The 19896-nt window shown below is 38.6% G+C and overlaps 1 protein-coding gene across 1 annotated transcript in view; it reads left to right on the top strand.

The window, feature by feature from the left end:
- Nucleotides 1–19896, top strand: part of trpc1 (transient receptor potential cation channel, subfamily C, member 1) — a 35609-nt gene that overhangs the window by 8481 nt on the left and 7232 nt on the right. The window contains exons 7-9 of the mRNA XM_067435608.1: nt 669–1005; nt 15990–16129; nt 16673–16819. Of these exons, the coding sequence (XP_067291709.1) occupies nt 669–1005; nt 15990–16129; nt 16673–16819 (624 nt within the window). The remainder of the gene's footprint in view (nt 1–668; nt 1006–15989; nt 16130–16672; nt 16820–19896) is intronic.

The following is a 19896-nucleotide window of genomic DNA, read 5'->3' as shown; positions in this document are numbered from 1 at the left end:
TTTTAAAGAGAAACATTCTGTTTGTGAACGTTCTTTGGAACTATGGTTGCGGGAAACACCAAGGGCCAGATTTACTAAACAGGGCAAATCAGCGTTAGAGCGCACTTCCAGAAAAGTGCAGATGGGAGTGGAGAGTTCTGTGCGTGATCTACTGACGACATGCAAATAAATGATCACAGATGCAGCAGGACTTTTGAGGCGGTAAATAATGGCGCAAACACCAGTAAATTGACGAGCGCAATGCTTAGTAAATCATCTCGTGTGATTCATTTAAATACTTTCCTCCCATACATTTTGCACCTAAAAGGGAAACTCCTAGAAATGCATATGCAATAAAGTCAGCCGCAAAAATAACCCTGTCCACACTTTTTGTAGCACTAATTTATCACTGCGTGTCTAGTAAATCCTGACAGTAGTTTTTTAATCCCAAAAGAGGGTTTGCGCTGGCGAAGTTGTTAGTAAATCTGGCCCAAAATCATTAAACTATGCTGCCAACAACGAAACCTGCAACCATAGTTAGGAAATGCACCCCTGGTTATCTAGTTTAATCAATGGCCAAATATTGGCAGATTAAATTACTTGACAGATATATCAGCCTTTATTTTATTAGAAAAGACCATATACATTTCTTTTTTGTATTGTGTTTTCTCGTTTTCTGACCTGAATAGTTTGTGGCCCAGTCCAATTGTCAGCAGTTCCTGAACACAGTGTGGTTTGGAGAGATGGCAAGCTACCGCCGCAAGCACACATGCTTAAAGATCCTGTATGTTTTGAGTGTTGCTCTGCTGTGGCCGCTGCTGTCCGTCTGCTACCTGCTGGGACCTCGTTCTCGCGTGGGCCAGGTCATCCACACACCTTTCATCAAGTTTATCATTCACAGTGCATCTTACTTCACCTTCCTACTGCTTCTAAACTTGTATTCAATGGTCTACAATGAGGATAAGAAGAACACCATGGGTCCCCCTTTGGAGTTGATAGACTACCTTCTCATCATCTGGATCATAGGTGAGGTTTCTTGGCATGTGATTTCTATCCAACAAACAATAATGCTGTGCTGTGGTCATTGTTTCAACAGGAAGCAAAAGATAAAATCAAATACTATAGCAAATCATAAAGTGCCATAAATTCATCCCTAAGGCCTTATGGTCCACTTCTGAGTCTACACTTTGGTGATGTAATGTTGCATAGAGTGTAGAGCAGAAGTACGCTAGCCTGATGCTGTCATACTTAATTCTAGTCAGAATATGAGTCTGATACTGCTCCACTGGGCTGTGATTATGGGGCGTGTTTCAAACAAACCAGGAAAGAGCTCAGTTGGATAGACCTACAACCAATCAGAGCAACGGAGTGACGCATAACGTTAGTTGTCAAATGTCAACAGCACTGTGTTGCCAAGTCTGCAGTTTTCCCAAGGGTTGTTTTCCATGTCCCAGGGATGTGAATTTTAGCAGACAACCTTGCCAAAAAACACACACATTTTATTTTTTGTGGGATAAAAGAACACCTTAATTAATTAGTTAATGAATTGTTATTCAAATTTATGCATCTGTAAAAAAAACTTGGCAACCCTGTCTGCACACCCTGGAATAAACAATCATTGCCAGTGTTGTAAAAAAAAAAAAAGAATTTAAGAATGCACTTTCTGAGAGAAATAGGTGAATGCATTTACGAACAAGTTCTCTGTTAAGGATTAGAACAAATTCAACTCAAGCGCCTTTGATGACGTGGATGATTGCGTTACTGCTTATCATCTGTCCATCATCGTCTAAAGCCCGCCCTGATGATTTCATTGGTCCAAATAGTTTCTGTTCGGGCATAATTACTCCTCTATGGATCAAGTCCAGACCGAACTGCTCGAGCTCAAATGTTGTGGGCGGGGCTGAGTTCGGCTGGCATCCAGGCTAGAATTATGCTGTACTAAGATTTTAGAAATTAATTTAAATGTTAGGGTGTTCACACATTGGTTGGTCTGGACCAAAAAAGAAAATAATACATTAGTCTTGGTTCGCTTAATGTACACACTCTAATTTTTTAACACCAAACCTAAAGATACAAAACAAAAAAAGGCTTTAACTTTCAAAACAATTCTGTGTTCTGTGCTAAATGCAATCATTACATATGATGGTGCTGTAAAGGAGTCAAAACAGCGGCAGTAATTCTTCCATCACACACACAAACTGCTGCGTGGAGATGTAGTTCTGACGCCTATATCGAACTGTGATGGGCAACACTGCGACTAAAAAAGTCGTAATGTGACTAAAAGAAGTCACAATTATAGGCAAATTTGACGAGAAAAAAAGTATTTTTTAGGGTTGGGTCTTGTGACATGTCCTGTTTTTGGTTTATTAAAGGGGGGGTGAAATGCTGTTTCATGCATACTGATCTTTTTACACTGTTAAAGACTTGGAATCCCATACTAAACATAGACAAAGTTTCAAAAGTTAAGGTGGACGTTTGATGGGAGTATTTCTTTGTCAAAAATACTACTTCCGGTTAGTCATAAGTTTCGGCAAGTTTTTTTCGATCATGCGTCCCCTTTGACGTTAATGGGGGCGGAATTTCCTTGTATGGGCCTTACGGACAATTCTACCGGAAGCGCGTGAGAGAGAGCGAAGGAGAGAGCGAAAGCAACAGCCTACGCCCATCAAAGCGCTGGCTTGTAGGATGCTTGTAGGACAGGTGATGTGCACATAACAATGTCACCAAAAAAGTGCGTTTTTGGTTGCCAGACCAAGACAGTCCTGCACAGATTCCCCAAAAACCCCGCGTTAAGGCAACAGTGGATGTAATTTGCTTTTCCGGATCAGCAACTGAGTTGCGCGAATGTTTATATCTGTTCGCTGCATTTCGGTGCCGACTGTTTCATAAACAAGGCCCAGCTCGACGCCGGATTTTCCGATCGCCTAATGCTGAATGATGGAGCAGTCCCAACGTTAGAAGGGTGAGTGAGACTGCTTCAAATGTCTGTGTTTTTTTTAGTCCGCTTACTGTCTACACAAACTACGCGTAAACACACACACACGTGCACAACTGCACTTCCCACATGTACACCTTCAAAGACAAAAATACGACGATATAATTCAAGTATAAATATGTAAATAACACAAGCCGCTAAGCATATTATATAGTTAGTGTATAACTTGTACCACATACAGACGTCCTGCTCTAGTCGTTTTTGCTGCTGCTCCTGTTCAACTGCAGCCTCTGGGTCTGATTCCGGATCATAGATGTATGGCTGTATCTGATTAAAAGCCATATTTTTATTTTGAATAAAGTTTTTTTCCCACTGTTAGGGATGACACAGCTCGACTCAACATAGCAGCAGCGAGCACACGTCATTATTTAGCTCCGCTCACACGACACGCCCCCACCCGCTCGGCTTTTTTCGGAAAGACTCGGAACAGCGCATCTTTCTTATATAATTATTAAAAAAATAAAGACTTTTCGGAGATATGCAGGATGCAATGCTACTCTATAGGTACTCAAGATTGACATGACACTGACTGAAACTGAGTGTTTCACCCCCCCTTTAAGATGTCTTTGGTCCTTGCTGAGTTCATATTTCATTCAGACTGCACCAGAGTTCCTTTTCCAATCTTCATCTGCTTGTTTGGTGCACACCAGGGTTTGGATTAGACTGGCTCTGCCCTCCTACGTACTTCTGCTCAATTTTCATTTTCCTTCAGTACTACGTCTGAGACTGCTGTGTAGTCTTAGGTTTTCTCCGAACAAATTTTTACCGGTCCAATCAGCGAACAGAGGGAGTGGCTGAGAACGATGACTTTGATTTCGAGCGCTAGTTTGAGATGTAGTTCCGTAATGGCGGCGGAGAAAGATGCAAACTAAACCATTCATTGCATTGTGGCACCGCTGCGGAATATCCAGAAGTTAAAGCCGGAGCAATAACAGTCTTTGCTGGGGTTTGTTGGTGGCCATGATGTTGTGGCCCTCCAACAGGGTAAATTCGGGAAAAGTTTGATTTTCCAGATCGCTTTGTTAGTGATGAAGGAGTTGGCTGAAGCTATTCGGACGGTAACTGTTTCTTGTGGGGTCGGAAGGTATTGCCATCATTTAAGTTACAGGGACTGGTCAGTTATTTTATTGCCGTCCGTCTCTCACCACCCGCGTAAAAATCCCCGGCCGAGTTACCGACTGCTTTTGACAAACACAAGGTCGTGTTGATGTAACAGCTGTCCGAATCCACATCTCTGAGTTTTCAACAATATATCACTTCAAAATGCACTGTTTGTAATCATTTTTGACCACTACAGAACACCATACGGTTGCTTTGCTGTTATTAGGATTTATTTATAGACTTGTATTTCCTTAAAATGCTGGCAAGTATTTAGAAGAGCAATATTTCATCACCGCTCAAACAAATTAAAATAAAAACACTTAAATATTTGAATTGGTCCGTTATTTATAGCAGCATTTATTATCATACCAAGCATATGACATTTCATTTACAGCATACTATGATGTAACGGACCACGTGAGCACCGCGTTCCCGTTCACAAAGCTCTCCTCTCCACCGTGGCGTGAATAAATCACAATCCGAATGCACGAGTTTTAGGTTTTATCCTATAGTTTTATTACTGAGGTGGCATGCACATGAGCACTTTTATTTTGTCGGATTTTCATGAGTGAAACAGGCGAAGGGCACATGACATACGTCACGACCAAACGTTAGCGATTGGCTATGGCAGATCAAGAGTGGCTCAGGGCAGATCCAATAGTTTTAAACCTCAACAGGGTGCCCGCCTTCGCGGAAATAAACCCTTGTCAATGGAGAGTGGCCAGACTCTATGTGCAAATGAAATGTACGAGAGTCTGGTAAAACCAGGCTAGGTTCGGATGGCAGCGTTCACAATTATTCAAATGAACCGCACTAACAGAGCAATTGCACCAGGGTTGGTTTTAATCAAACAAAACCTGCCAAGTGTGAGCACACCTGCTTTCACACCTGAATGCTTGTTTTGGAACCTGGTGCACTTTCGCCCTTGTTTCGGTTTGTATAGGAATATGTGAACACAGCAGTCACATTTGTATCCTCACCAAAACAATCACTCCAAGACCGTCTGAACGAGGTGGTCTCGGCCCGATTGCAAATGAACTCTGGGACAGTTTGCTTGAGGTGTGAAAGCAATCTGACCCAATGGACCAACAAACCAAATGGAAGAATTATTTTCAAATGGGCTATATAATAAATAGCAGTAGTGTCTGATTCCGAGAGTCAGCACATCACAGCTGAAAACCAAAAGAGCTCCTCTTCATCTTAAAATGTTGTGTAATTGTGCTTCTCTGTGCGAGAATGCTGTCCCTCGATTCCTTTTCTAGCTGCATTATAGCATTCGTATTGTGTTTGCGTGTCTTGACACTGTTAAATCTAGGCAGTGCTGGGAGATCCAGAGAGAGCGCGTTTGAATTTGCTGCAGTGTTAACTTGTCAATCATCTTGATGGATGATGCAGAGGAAACTGACCAATAAGAGGACAGTACTCGCCTTTGACTTGCATTTAAACACATTTTGAAATATTTTGAAAAGTTGCCTTGTGAAAGCGAACTGAATCAAGAAGAAAATGCAACATTGGAACAAATTAATGGTGCCATGGCATGTTTTTTTTTTATTATTTTATAATGTTTCCTGAGGTGCATTTATATTATTAGTATGGTTTTTACATTTTAAAAAAATGTAATAATTTAGAAATAAAAGGCATTTTTTCTATACTGATATTAGCACTCTGGCTTGAATGCTCTGTTTCAAGGGGCGTGTCTGCTGGGATACATAAGCGAAAACACCCACTGTTGTGATTGGCTGACAGCTTTGCATTTAAAATGAGTATAAGGTTATGTGGCTGAGGGGGCGTAGTTTAGTGAGGCGCAAGCAGAGAGAGACGGAGGGCTGGGGAAAGATTGCTGAGAAAGTGTTATTGTACTGAGTTGTTGAGAGCGCTGTGAGCGCAAGTTTATTTTGTTTGTATCTGAGAGCTCTGAATAAACATGAGTGAATTTTGCAATGTTATTTTTTTCACAAAATGCTTTCACCACAGCTAACAACAAACACATGAAAATAACACAGTAACGCCCGTTTCACACATCCTCCGTCTGCAGTGCGTGTGTGGTGCGTGTTGCGTATGCGGTGCAGGATCCGCACGCTCTGTTGTGCTTTCACATATGCTGCGTTTGCAGTCCGCAACTGATCCGCTGTTACATACCACAAACACAGCATTTATTCATTATTTTTTATTTAAAATCCAATAGTTGTTACTGAACATGGCTCGTCATAATTGCAATTCTCTTTGTTTACTCTTTCAAAGAAAGTCAGGTAAATGTACTACATTTAAACAACATTTTATTCAAATCATTAATTCATATTTATATAGCATAGTACTTTAGATTTAGCTCACAAGATTGGCAAAACATTTAAACGTTATAGCCTAAAATCACAAACATTTTAAATTAGAAACTTAAAAAAGGCTATTTAAAAACAGCCGACTCTCGTCTTTTCTTTCATATCTCCGAAAAGTCTTTAGTTTTATTATATTTATAAAAGAAATATAGGCTGTACCGAGTCTTTCCGGAAAAAAACGAGCGCCTGGAGGCGTATCGTGTGGGTGGAGCTAAAGAATGACGTCCTCAAGCGTGGAGAAACCCATCGCTATCTCAGCTAATACAGATAATGATCCACAATCAAATCTGAGGCAGAAATAAATTGAACAGGAGAAACGGCAACTTCAGGACGTCCGTCTCTGTGGTATGTAAGTTACTGTATTTAGGGGCCTGTCAACATTTGTGTGTCTTTACAAGCAGTTTATGAGGACATGATTCAGTTAATGGACTATTGTATGCGACTAGATCTTAGAAGTAGCAAGCAAAACGGTTTTGCACGTCAGACTAGTGTAACGTTATAAAGAACAACAATGGAGTAACGTTAACCTTTAGGGCCTTTGAATGACGAAGCACGCAATCGTGTCGTTTACTGATGTTTACTCACGCGACGAGCCAACAGCATAGACATTTGAAGCAGTTTTACTCACCGGCTGCTTCCAAAGCAGGACCGAACCTTTATCGCTGGGACCGCTCCGTCAAAAACACACTTCTTTGGTATGATTTGTTGAAGTACTGTGACAGCAGTGGCGTGGAAATCCACTTGACTGAAGCGATGCTTTGAAGCTTCCCGTAATTTCTGCGTTCAAATCGGTTCAAATGCAGCGCTGCCTTCCCGGAATGCTGTGCTGAAGTGTTGAAGTCGCTCGACGTCACCCATAGAAAATAAAGTGGAGCGCGGCGCGCGACATAAGTCTTCACGGAGGACTGGATCTGCAGTTGAGAGAGTGTTTACGGCGTGCATTTCCTCTCTCTCGCTCTAGTGACGCGCGCGCACCCTACCGGGAGAAGAGCCCGTACGGCCCATACAAGGACCTTCCGATCTATTAACGTCAAGTAGACCCATACTCGAAAAAAAACTCTCCGAAACTTGAGAGAAACCGGAAGGAGTATTTTTAACACAGAAATACTCCATCAAACGTCCAACATTAGTTTTTGAAACTTTGTCTATGTTTAGGATGGGAATCCAAGTCTTTAACAGTGTAAAAAGCTCAGTATGCATGAAACAGCATTTCACCGCCCCTTTAAACCCTTTTAAAAGAAATCCTGCTGGTCATAAATAACTTATTTTTCCACCTCCAAGAAAATACGAGTGTTATCCATTATAGCACTTTTTTTTACCTAAATGCCAGGTAAGGTGTCATTTCCTTGCTGAGAAAAAAAGCCATGTTGACTTTGAAACAAGAGTATATTTTAAATTATATGCATCTGTGGTGAAATTACAAGATTTTCGCGTCAGTACATGTTTATTTTAATGCGAACAATGTTCTGTCGCTTTAATGCAGCAGTGCAGCACAGCAAAAAATAGACTCGGTATGAAAACGATCGTCGCACTGCTGCAGACGCAACGCTCCTGGAACGGACTGACGGACCGCATCTACGTGCAGTGTGAAAGCTGTAATCCGTTAACATGGGTACGGAAAAAAATACGCACCGTACAAGCACTGCAGACGGAGTATGTGTGAAACGGACGTTAGAGCTTCTGTTGTGCAGCTTAACAGCGTCATTCATTATAATGGCAGTTTGGACAAGTGTGCACTGCAGATATAGCCTACGTGTGATTGACAGATCCGAACATTATAAAGAGTGTTCTTTGATCGCTCTCTGTATATTAATCATTTAAATAACAGATTTGTTTCATGATGCTAGCAGAAACAACGTGAAGTTGATCGTTTTAGTCATTGGCTTGATTCACTGATGCATCAAGACGGCCAGCGGCGGGACTGAAAGTATTAAACGATTTAGAAAGAAAGTCTGTGCACTTGAATGATTAACTACTAGGGGTGTAACGATTTGTTTTAACAAGATTTGAGGTTGTCGATAAGATTCAAGGACGATATTGGTTCATTTAGAACGATACGATCCCAAGCGATTCAGTGACTAGAAATCGATTCAGTACTTTTTTGCCAAAAATTTAAATCAGTGTGACTGAAATAAATACGTGCAGGTGAAGTTTCCTAGATTCCTGTTGTCTCTTTTAAGGGAATCAGGTATCAATGAATTATGGATATAAAACAAGTAAACAATTAATGGCAAATGTGTTCACATTTTATTTGAATAAAGTGCAACCAACAGTTTAGGTTGAATTAACAGGAAGTTAACCTTTTCTGCTCTCATTTTCAATAAAAGAACAATAAGTGCAACCAACACACTACTACTGCTACTTCTGCTTGTTTTCAAAATAAAAATATTAATATAAAAAATAAAGTGAAACTAACATCTCTTCAGGTTTAATTAACAGTAGGTTTACCTGATACTTTTGCTGTTGTTTTTCAACATAAAAATAATAAAAATATAATATTAATATCAAAAATAAAGTGCAACCAACATCTCTTCAGGTTGAATGAGCAGTGGCTGAACCTGCTACTACTACAAACAGCGAGCGACTTATTTAGAACATCACCGTCTTTACTAAAGTGTTTCCACAAACTGGACCGCAATGGTGGCTTGATCATTTCTCGCATGCTTCTGCTCTGTCATCCGCTGTCATGACAAATCCTGTCCGTGCTATGTTTTGTGTTCTTTACACTGCTGCTGGCGCGTGCGGCTGACGTCAGATATAGGCAGACTGAGTAACGTTTAACGCCTTTATCATTAAAAGTGCTAAGAAAAAACATCCAAATAAAGTCTGACGTGCTTAAATCAAATGCATTATTTCCTATTATCGATACAATTGATCGATTACCTTTTAAAACGATATTAGATCGATATATGTCGTCTGAAAGGCCAACTTGCCATGCACAGATGTAGTTGGATCATAGGAATAAAAAATCGATGCATCGACGTAGTAGATGAATCGTTACACCCCTATTAACTACACATCAGAAATCACTGATCCCAGATCAGGCATTAAAGGTGCCCTAGAATGATTTGAAACAATATGTTAAATTGTTCTCTGATATCTACATGGTATGAGGGGGTATGAGGTTTATTTAAGGGCAAAAATTGTCCAGATACAGTTTTACAGGTCCATTTACAACCCTATAAAGTTTTTGCCTTATTTGGAAGAGCCATGAATATTAATGTTGAGCTTTGCTCTGATTGGCTTATTTCAGCAGCTCACAGCAGCTCACAGCAGTTCAGCTGTTCAGTGAAGCGGCTCGTGAGTCCTGACAGAACACAGACCGACTGAATGACACTTTAAGCAGAACATCTCAAATAGAGATTGCTAAAAGGCAGCCTACTTGTTTATTGGTGTTTTCAGATCATCGCATGCTTGTGGTTGCCAGATTTCAGTAATTTAAATCCCCCAAACAGAGCTTTTCCGGGAAAATAACACGTATACTATCCTCTGCTTTACCTAAACATGTCCAATCATGCAACCATATGTACGTGCGCATCTGAAAACACCAATGATCAAGCAAGCTGCATTTTAGCAATCTCCATTTGAGATGTTCTGCTTAAAGTGTCATTCAGTCTACATTTTAGACTTGTCTTTTTTTCGTCAACCATATTGCATATTTATATAACGTTAGTCACAATGTAGGCTACGCAGTGACTGTGATGACTGTGATTGCTTGAAATGAGCTGAACAAACAAACGATTTTGAAATAAATTGTTGTGGTATCCGGTATTCATTCATTGTTGTGGTAACAGTGGGATTAAATGAGTACACTCAATAACGTCCACTATGGTTTCAGACATCACTACAAATGGCTTTCCCCTCAAATAGTGCCCTATTCAATGGTATGGGGGTGTTTTCGAAATTAAGCCCCTGTTTACGAATAAAACCAACAATCTGCAGGAGTGTAAACGCCCGACTAACTTTTTGCTCTAGATTTCTGATTTCTTACAGGACTAGCAAACTACAGACTCACAGTTTAACTGCTCTTCTACCTAAATTCTCTTATAAAAATTCCAAGATAAGGTATAGCCTAATAGTCCGTATTCATATATGCACAATAGTGGATGGATTTTGTGTGGCTGTACACTATCGTTAAAAAAAAATGTAGGTTATAAGATTTTTGATCTGTAAGAAGTTTATTATGCTCACCAAGGGTGTTTATTTGATAAATGCTATAAAATATAGATAAACATATATTGTACAATATAATTTAAAATGTCATAATCCTGTGATGAAAGCTGAATTTTCAGCCTCATTACATCCTTAAATATAATAAAAACTTTTAACGTATCATTGTTGAAAACAGTTGATTAAGATTAAGCTAATAATTTTAGGTGCAAATATCCAACTACATTTTAAAACTTTTTTGAAGAATATTTGGGTGGTGTTTCCTATAACAATGTCTCCGCTGTGATGATATATGTTCTGGGTGGTTGCCAGGGCAGTATGGTTGCTAAGGTGTTCTAAATGGTTTAAGGATATATAGGTAGTTCCCAGGTAACTGATATTATTGTAGATATGATATTGACCCCTCACTAACTGACCAAAACTTTACTGACCAAAAATACATTAGGACAAGCTGTTCTTTTCTACTTTAAGTCTATTAGGGTTGAGGAAACTCAAACTATCAATATGCAGTTATTACTGGGGTCATACTTGCACTGTCGTATCTCCGTGTTAAGAGGTTCATGTTGTGGATTGAGTTTGTGGCAGCCTACACTCTAAAAAATGCTGAGTTGAAAACCCAATTTCTGGGTTTGTCTATTTTCAACCCAACTTGGGTTGTTTTTTAACCCAGCATTTTTTTAGAGTGTACATTCTCAGATTCAATGAAAAATTCAATGAAATCTCAATGCTACGATTCTTTAAAATCCACTGTTATTAAATTATATTTACGAGGTCAAATAAGTGATCACAATGGACCCACCAGCCTTAGACTTATTTGCAGTATCGTCCATATGTTCTTCATAATTTTACAGCACCATTAGTACGACTGATAAATGAAATAGATAATGTTTCTTGATGCGGAAGTGAGCAAACAGCTAGTGGTTAGAATCTCTCTAGAGCGCATTACCATGATAGCACTGGGTAATTTGTTGCTAATGGCACTTGTTTTAGTTTTTATCTTATTTGCTTCTATTAAGACCTAACCTTCATGAATAATGTAAAAAGTATATTCTTAAATTATGCCCTCAAATGGCTGTGAATTTAAGATTTGTTTGGTTTATTGCGCACCCTGACTAAAAGAATGTCATATGATCAAGGAAATGTAGAGTTTGTCCAAATACTCACACCTGTGATCTTTGCCACTCGAGAGCGGGTACGTGCGACAGGATGTAAGTTAAAAAATCCCAAAGCGCAGTGCCCTGAAAGCACAGTAAACCCACACTATCCGGTATTGAAGGCTAAGCATATCCCATCATGCATTAGGGGAGAGTGGGATAAGATAAGCAATTTTTTACTTATGTGGTCCTCAAGATGAGATAAAATAAGGCAGAAATACAATGAAAGGATCTAAATTAATTTCTGGATGTTTGCTTTCGTTTTTAAATAATAAGAATACATACGTATATGACAAAGGGTTCTAAGAATATGGCTCCTTAAAAAAAGTGGCTCAATTTACTCCAAGTTAGGGGTAAGTTCATCCGAGTCAGGGGGTAAGTTGCACCATCTGGGTGTAAACGGACCAAATAATTAAATCTGAATCGAAATTTTAAAGATAATTTACTTCTTTTAGAAACACTTTTAGTAATCAAATTTCCTTTTAGAAATAGTCATATTTCTTTTCTTAAAGCTATATTAAACAACATAAAAACAACCAAATGAAGTTGAAATTTTAATATCATTATTTGTTTGTATTTCTGAAACAATATGTTGAACACCAAATTTGTAACCTTCCCAAAAACAGCCTAAAATGAAATAAAATAAAAACTGAATTTGAATAAGTGAATGGATATCATTGAAACTAATAAACATTTTAGTCAAGAGGCTCTTGGCATTGTAGTTTTCCTGCAGTATTGAACATGTTAGGTCATTAGGGACTACAGACTGAAAGATATGATTAAGTATCATCTAGGTCTTTTCAGAGAAGGATTTGGTGTACTTGTAAAATGTTCCTATTAAATACACTCAACTTTTTTTTTTGTTCTTTTTTAAGAAAATGATTAACTAAACCAGTTGTGTTTAACAGTATTTAAACCAGTATTGAAATTATACCAGTTTATACTTCAGATTTAATTTAACCTCATTATCTTAACCTCCTTAAGGTGAGGTAAGTTAAAACGCTGGCTCAATTTACCCCACAGCATTTGACTAACTTTACCACATAGCTGTCATTTTGAATTACACTAGCTTACTTACCAATTCAGCCTAATATTAGCTAAATTATTTGCATGGTTGTATACATTGCAAAAATTACCAATATGGATCATAAATATTTTTGCCCTGGATGAATTTGCATTGATGCAACAGCCATTACATCTGTTATGCAAAATGTTTACTTTGACAAGCCAAAAACAGTTTTTAAAGTAAATGGGTGGTTACAAAATGTTTGGTCACATGACAATAAAAGTGTACAGTTTCCAAGATAAAGGGGGTGGATCGACTTACCACTGGCTCATCTTACCCCACTCTCCCCTATGTCCGGGAACTTGCATGAACTGAAATTGCACCACAATTTTTAAATAGTTACATAGGGATATTTGAACAGACATTTATAAGTTTATATAAAAAATTTAAATATTGAAAATGCCGTTTTCACGTCCACTTGAATTTCCAAATACAGGAAATACGTCATGTAAGTAGACAAGTGGTCAAGTGCAAAGACCGCAAGTGTGGGTATTTGAACAGACCACTAGAGGGAGGAAGATGATTCCTTTATAGCTCAGCTTTAAAGGGTTAGTTCACCCAAGAATAAAAATTATGTCATCATTTACTCACCCTCAAGTTGTTCTAAACCTGTAAGAATTACTTTTTTCAGCTGAACACAAAAGAAGATATTTTAAATAATTTCGGTAAACAAAAAGGTGACAGGCCCATAAATACGATGGACAAATAGTTTTTTAAACCAACAATGTTTTTACAGTGTATGTATTATAAATTTTGTATTTGTCCATATAATTTGTATAAGTAATGTACCCTAGTAATTTTTAATCAAAATAACTACCTCTTAACTAACTCTTGCAGTATCATCTCTTTTTAATGACGTTTACTGGTGAAAGGGCGGGACAACCTGTCACTCATATGAGATCGACCAATAGCAAACCACATCCACTCAATCCGTTACCAATGGACAAAATCAAGTCCCGCCCTACTTTTTTTTCTTATTCGAGAAGCTGTTTCACACGGATATACGTTACATATATACATATATACATATATATTTTTTTTCCTATCTCAACTTCTTTTTATTAATCATGATTTATGCATGATTAATGATTCTTCAAATGTAGAGCATTACCATGCTCTCTGGTAATGAAAATAGAAACAGTATAGCAACAAACAAAAAAAATGATGCAAAACATATACCCTCATACCATTCTAATATATTCACAAGTGTCTATTTGCACTAAATCCCAACAATCTTTGGGATAAATCTTGCTGACAAAGGCTGAACTTGTCATTGTCTGGTGGATCCAAACAAGGTGACACAAGAAAATCATTCAATTACTGGAGTAGCGTTGTGGTGATTAAGCATAGTGGATAAAGCCTTTTTCCAATCCCATTCTTCACCCTACTCCCATTGAATACCAGCTCAGAGACAGAGCATTCATCTTAAACAAAAATGTTCATAATTCAGCCACTTCGTAAAGTTGATTGGACAGCCTGGCATGTCGACCGTGACGCATGTAGCTCGTAAGGTTACCCAAAACTGTGGTTCCCTTCCTGGACCTTCGAGGATACCTTTACTGATCAGCAGATTCTATAGGGTTAGGGTTAAGAGTTTGTGTAGGGGAGGGCTTTTGGGAGAGTGACAATAAGGCAGCATTCATTTATCATTTTAATAAATGTAAATATACACTCACCTAAAGGATTTTTAGGAACACCTGTTCAGTTTCTCATTAATGCAATTATCGAATCAACCAATCACATGGCAGTTCAATGCATTTAGGGGTGTGGTCCTGGTCAAGACAATCTCCTGAACTCCAAACTGAATGTCAGAATGGGAAAGAAAGGTGATATAAGCAATTTTGAGCATGGCATGGCTGTTGGTGCCAGGCGGGCCGGTCTGAGCATTTCACAATCTGCTCAGTTACTGGGATTTTCAAGCACAACCATTTTTAGGGTTTACAAAGAATGGTGTGAAAAGGGAAAAACATCCAGTATGCGGCAGTCCTGTGGGCGAAAATGTCTCGTTGATGTTAGAGGTCAGAGGAGAATGGGCCGACTGATTCAAGCTGATAGAAGAGCAACTTTGACTGAAATAACCACTCGTTACAACCGAGGTATGGAGCAAGCTTTTGTGAAGCCACAACACACACAACCTTGAGGCGGATGGGCTACAACAGCAGAAGATCCCACCAGGTACCACTCATCTCCACTACAAATAGGAAAAAGAGGCTAAAATTAACACACGCTCACCAAAATTGGACAGTTGAAGACTGGAAAAATGTTGCCTGGTCTGATAAGTCTCGATTTCTGTTGAGACATTCAGATGGTAGAGTCAGAATTTGGCGTAAACAGAATGAGAACATGGATCCATCATGCCTTGTTACCACCGTGCAGGCTTCTGGTGGTGGTGGTGTAATGGTGTGGGGGATATTTTCTTGGCACACTTTAGGCCCCTTAGTCCCAATTGGGCATTATTTAAATGCCACAGCCTACCTGAGCATTGTTTCTGACCATGTCCATCCCTTTATGACCACCATGTACCCATCCTCTGATGGCTACTTCCAGCAGGATAATGCAACATGTCACAAAGCTCGAATCATTTCAAATTGGTTTCTTGAACATGACAATGAGTTCACTGTACTAACATGGCCTCCACAATCACCAGATGTGGTGGGACGGGAGCTTCGTGCCCTGAATGTGCATCCCACAAATCTCCATCAACTGCAAGATGCTATCCTATCAATATGGGCCAACATTTCTAAAGAATGCACCTTCAGCACCTTGTTGAATCAATTCCATGTAGTATTAAGGCAGTTCTGAAGGCGAAAGGGGGTCAAACACAGTATTAGTATGGTGTTCCTAATAATCCTTTAGATGAGTGTATGTTGTTATTATTATTGCATACTATTAAAATGTAATGCAATACACTGAGCATCTGCCACTCTTTGTACTGTATGTGTACTAAGTATGACTAGCATCTTAGACTATCTAAAATTTTTTATATACTTACACTTAGATGAAATAGAATTGATCGCTATTTGCACTTAGTGTAAAAAGCATCCATAAATCTTTTCTGTCAGGCATGGTAATTTGAGTTACATTGGCCCTGCAGGGATTTGTATAGAATCTGTAAGTTTTTTCTTCAAAATAATTTCTGATTTGCTGCTTGGACGCTTCTTTGCGCTGATGGCAAATTCCTATCTCTGCAGGCATGGTGTGGTCTGATGTGAAGCGTCTGTGGTATGAGGGATTGGAAGATTTCCTGGAAGAGTCACGGAACCAGCTAAGTTTCGTCATGAACTCACTTTATTTGGCCACCTTTGCCTTAAGAGTGGTGGCGCACAGCAAGGTATAAACCCAGTCCAGAACATTACATTCTGAGCACTTTACCAAGTCATTAGTCACTAGTCACTAGTCATCATTTACTCGTATACTTTTCTTTCCAGGCTTTGACATTCTTTTGTTTTCCACGGAAGCAGAAATTAATATTTTGGAATGACACAAGGATGTGTAAATGACAGATTTTTCTTTCTTTTTATGAATGATTTCTCAATGTTAATTAGTTAAAAAAAAATCTCTGTGTGTATATATATATATATATATATATATATATATATATATATATATATATATATATATATATATACATATATATATATATATATATATATATATATATATATCCATACACACACACACACACACCTATTGTATAAACAAACCTTCATGTTAGATACGAGTAATCGTTTTGACAGCACTAGTATATACAGTATATTGTGTCTTGACTCTAATGATTTAACAATGTTTAAAATCTTGTTGTCTAAAATGCTACCGTGTCAATGTGTCTCTGACAACATAATTTACACCAGCCTTTCCTTTGTCCTCTGATCAGTTTAAGAACGTCGAACGAGAGAGGAAAAACTGGGATGCGTTCCATCCCATCCTGGTTGCAGAAGGGCTTTTTGCTTTCGCCAACGTTCTGAGCTATCTGCGTCTCTTCTTCATGTACACCACCAGCTCCATCTTGGGGCCTTTACAGGTAATCACAACTTCCTCTGACAGAACCAGTGAATGACAGGAAGATCTTTCATTTTTCATGTATACCTCATCAGTTCTACAAGCGTCTGTTATCGTTTCTCGGTTGTTCTTCTTCTCTCAGATCTGTTGGTTGAATCCCCATTTGATCATCTCTACCATGGGGTTTAATTTCTCTTTTATAGGGATATTATATAATTTATTGCTGGAAACGTCCCACTTATAGTTTGGGGGTGAATCTCACAAAGTATCATCTTGACCGCGTGTCAAATGCAGGTATTTTTTGCTGAGACTGAGGACGGCGACCTATAACTTGTCTTGAATTGCTCTCGACAATTCTATGAGAGCATTAACACGCACTTGTTGAAGTAACATTTTGTTTTTTTAAAGAACAGATGAAAGATACGCTTTCAAGGTGTGCGTCTGTTTGTTCAGTAGCGCTTTGAACTTGGCAGTATGCCATGCTCTGAGTTAACAGGGTGATTTCTTTCTTCATCATTTTTGTGCGATTCACCAAGGCTTTGTAATCGAATCAGCAGCTTCAATCTTCAGCGTTAGAGAGATTGCATAATGCAGTGCTCGTCTCTGAGGACTCCAGTGTTTGGCATGAGTAACATGTCAGTCCTGAGTGAGTGAGTTTGTGTGTGTGTGTGTGGCTCTCTGCTCTCCTGCACGCGCTCTTAGACTGACATCAGTGTCTGGCGCTGCTGCATGGAAAAGTAATTTTCTCAAGAAGTGTGGTCGGAATGATGCATATGCACACACACACTCAACTGTAATGGATTCACGTATGAACACACATCCTACGCAAGTTTTTTAGGGGAAAGTGCATATTATTGGATTTCTATAAATGTGCATACCTACCCAACGTGTTTAAATGGTCGCTTTGTCACTCACTCTAACAGACAAACATATGATGTACAGATATAGGAATGACAAGGAACAGACCCAAGTATTCACACAGCAGACCTCCACTGGGAAGGCAGAGGAACACGCAGACATTTACTCCCTCCTGCCTCATTGTTATGTTGAGCGTGTCCAGTAAATCTCCCCAATAGCAAGTGGAAAACACTAAATCACCTCTGGATAAACGTCTGAGAGCATATTTCTTTTCGTGAGGGCAAGAGTTGAGACGTCAAACCGAGTGGTTAAACTTTATTTAAAGGAGTAATATGGTGTTTGTAGAGTACAGCTGTCTGAATTGTGTGTGAAGCCTTAACTTACCGGCTGAGCAATATGTAATGGGCTGGTGTATTGCCAAATCTTGTCCTTACAAAAAAATTACTTTACTTCAAGTTAATTTTATTAAGTATACTTAACTTCAAGTATATTTTAAGCATACTTTATGTAGTAAGTATACTAATATCAACATACTAATAGTATACTTGTAAGTGTACTAATTCAATACTTGATCAACTTTTTCGTGAATAAAAGTATACTTTACTTGACAGTAACAGTAGTAAACTGAGTACAAAACTAGCATATACAACTACGTTTTTAGGTTGTACTGCAACTATACTACAAGTGAACTATAGTTATACTGATAGTTTAATAGCTAAATGTAGCACATTTGTTGTTTATGAAAGCAGTTTAAAGTATACTCTCTGTAAACTTCTAGATTAGTAGTTTTGTATTTCAAGTTTTCTTTACTTAACATCATGCTTATGGTTTACTATTTATATATAGTTTTTTGCACTTTAAGTACTATGTTCCTATTTAGGTGTTAATCGATATACTTCATATACCTTAAACTGTACTTTGTAGATTTGACTTAGATTCCTATGTACACTACCATAGGACTTTTCTTTTTTTTCTTTTTTTTAAGGGTGTCTTGCTTGCTTGGATATAAAAGAGAAGTCATTCCCAGGCACAGATGGGATCTGTGGGCTTTCCCCCCATATTTTCATGCTGACATTTGGGGAAACAATCTACAGAATTCTGTGGAAGGGATGTAAAACATGATAAAATGTGTTCAACAAAGCTCTTTCTATAGCATTATCCTACTGTAATTGATCACATTACTGTACATGGTCAGTAAGATAACATAGTTTGTTTTAAATAAATTAATATATTATTCAGCAAGAATGCATTAAATAGATCAGAAGTGACAGTAAAGACTGAAAATTCAGCTTTGCCAGCCATAATCAGGCATCAAATAGAATACTCAGAGTTACTTCAGCCAGTGAAAACACTTTGAGGTTGGATTTGGCATGACACCAGAGCTTCATATCAGAGATAGAAGATTGAAATGGCTACTGCAACTACCACGGTTCAACAAAGGTTGAAAAATATTACATGTGGAAAATGGGTTTGAGAGACAAGAAAACAAATTGGACTAATTGAAAAAGAAAAGGAAAAAACAACAACATTCCTGCTATGTTTAAGCACAAACACACAGTGCAGAACATTACCGGTCAGACTTGACACAAGCGATTCATCTAGTCCTCAGCCCACACTGGAAAGGCCTGTGGAATCTAAAGTACAGATAGAGGCAGGCACCTTAAAAGAGCTAGCCTGCTGTATGTGTGCAAGTATACAGATCACTTAATGTTGCTACCGAGAAATGTTCCCCTTCCATTACCCCTAATGAGTCAAACTAATATTTACCCAAGCCCAGTTTATCAGTGACTAGTTGTTGTCTGATATATGAAGTTAGTTAAAAATGACATCCAACACACAAATTAACTGGTTTCAAAACATTGACATATTTACTTAACTTGAAAACATTTTGAATTTCCAAGACCATCAACCCGTAAATAGCTGTCCTTAAATATATCTATTTCAAAAGGAATACAGTATTCCCGGGTTTAAAATATAGTTCATCCAAAAATGTAGATTCTGTAATTTGTAGGGGTTCAATCATGAAGTGTTGGAACCATAGACTGTAAAAAAATATGTACGTAGTATCTGTGACGTCACCCATAGGATTCTGATAAGCCGTTCTGAAGCTTAAAGTAGGAGCGAGCTAGGCGTTGCCATCTTGTGAGCGAGTCATCGCTTGTCACTCCCGGATAACTGAAAATGGGCAAAAAGGCGGGATGTGGGCGGAGCTTAAGTGACGCAATAACTATAGACGGCGGA

The sequence above is a fragment of the Pseudorasbora parva genome, chromosome 24 (assembly GCF_024679245.1).
Source record: "Pseudorasbora parva isolate DD20220531a chromosome 24, ASM2467924v1, whole genome shotgun sequence".
Lineage (NCBI taxonomy): Eukaryota > Metazoa > Chordata > Actinopteri > Cypriniformes > Gobionidae > Pseudorasbora > Pseudorasbora parva.
This window is presented reverse-complemented; position numbering and strand designations above follow the sequence as displayed.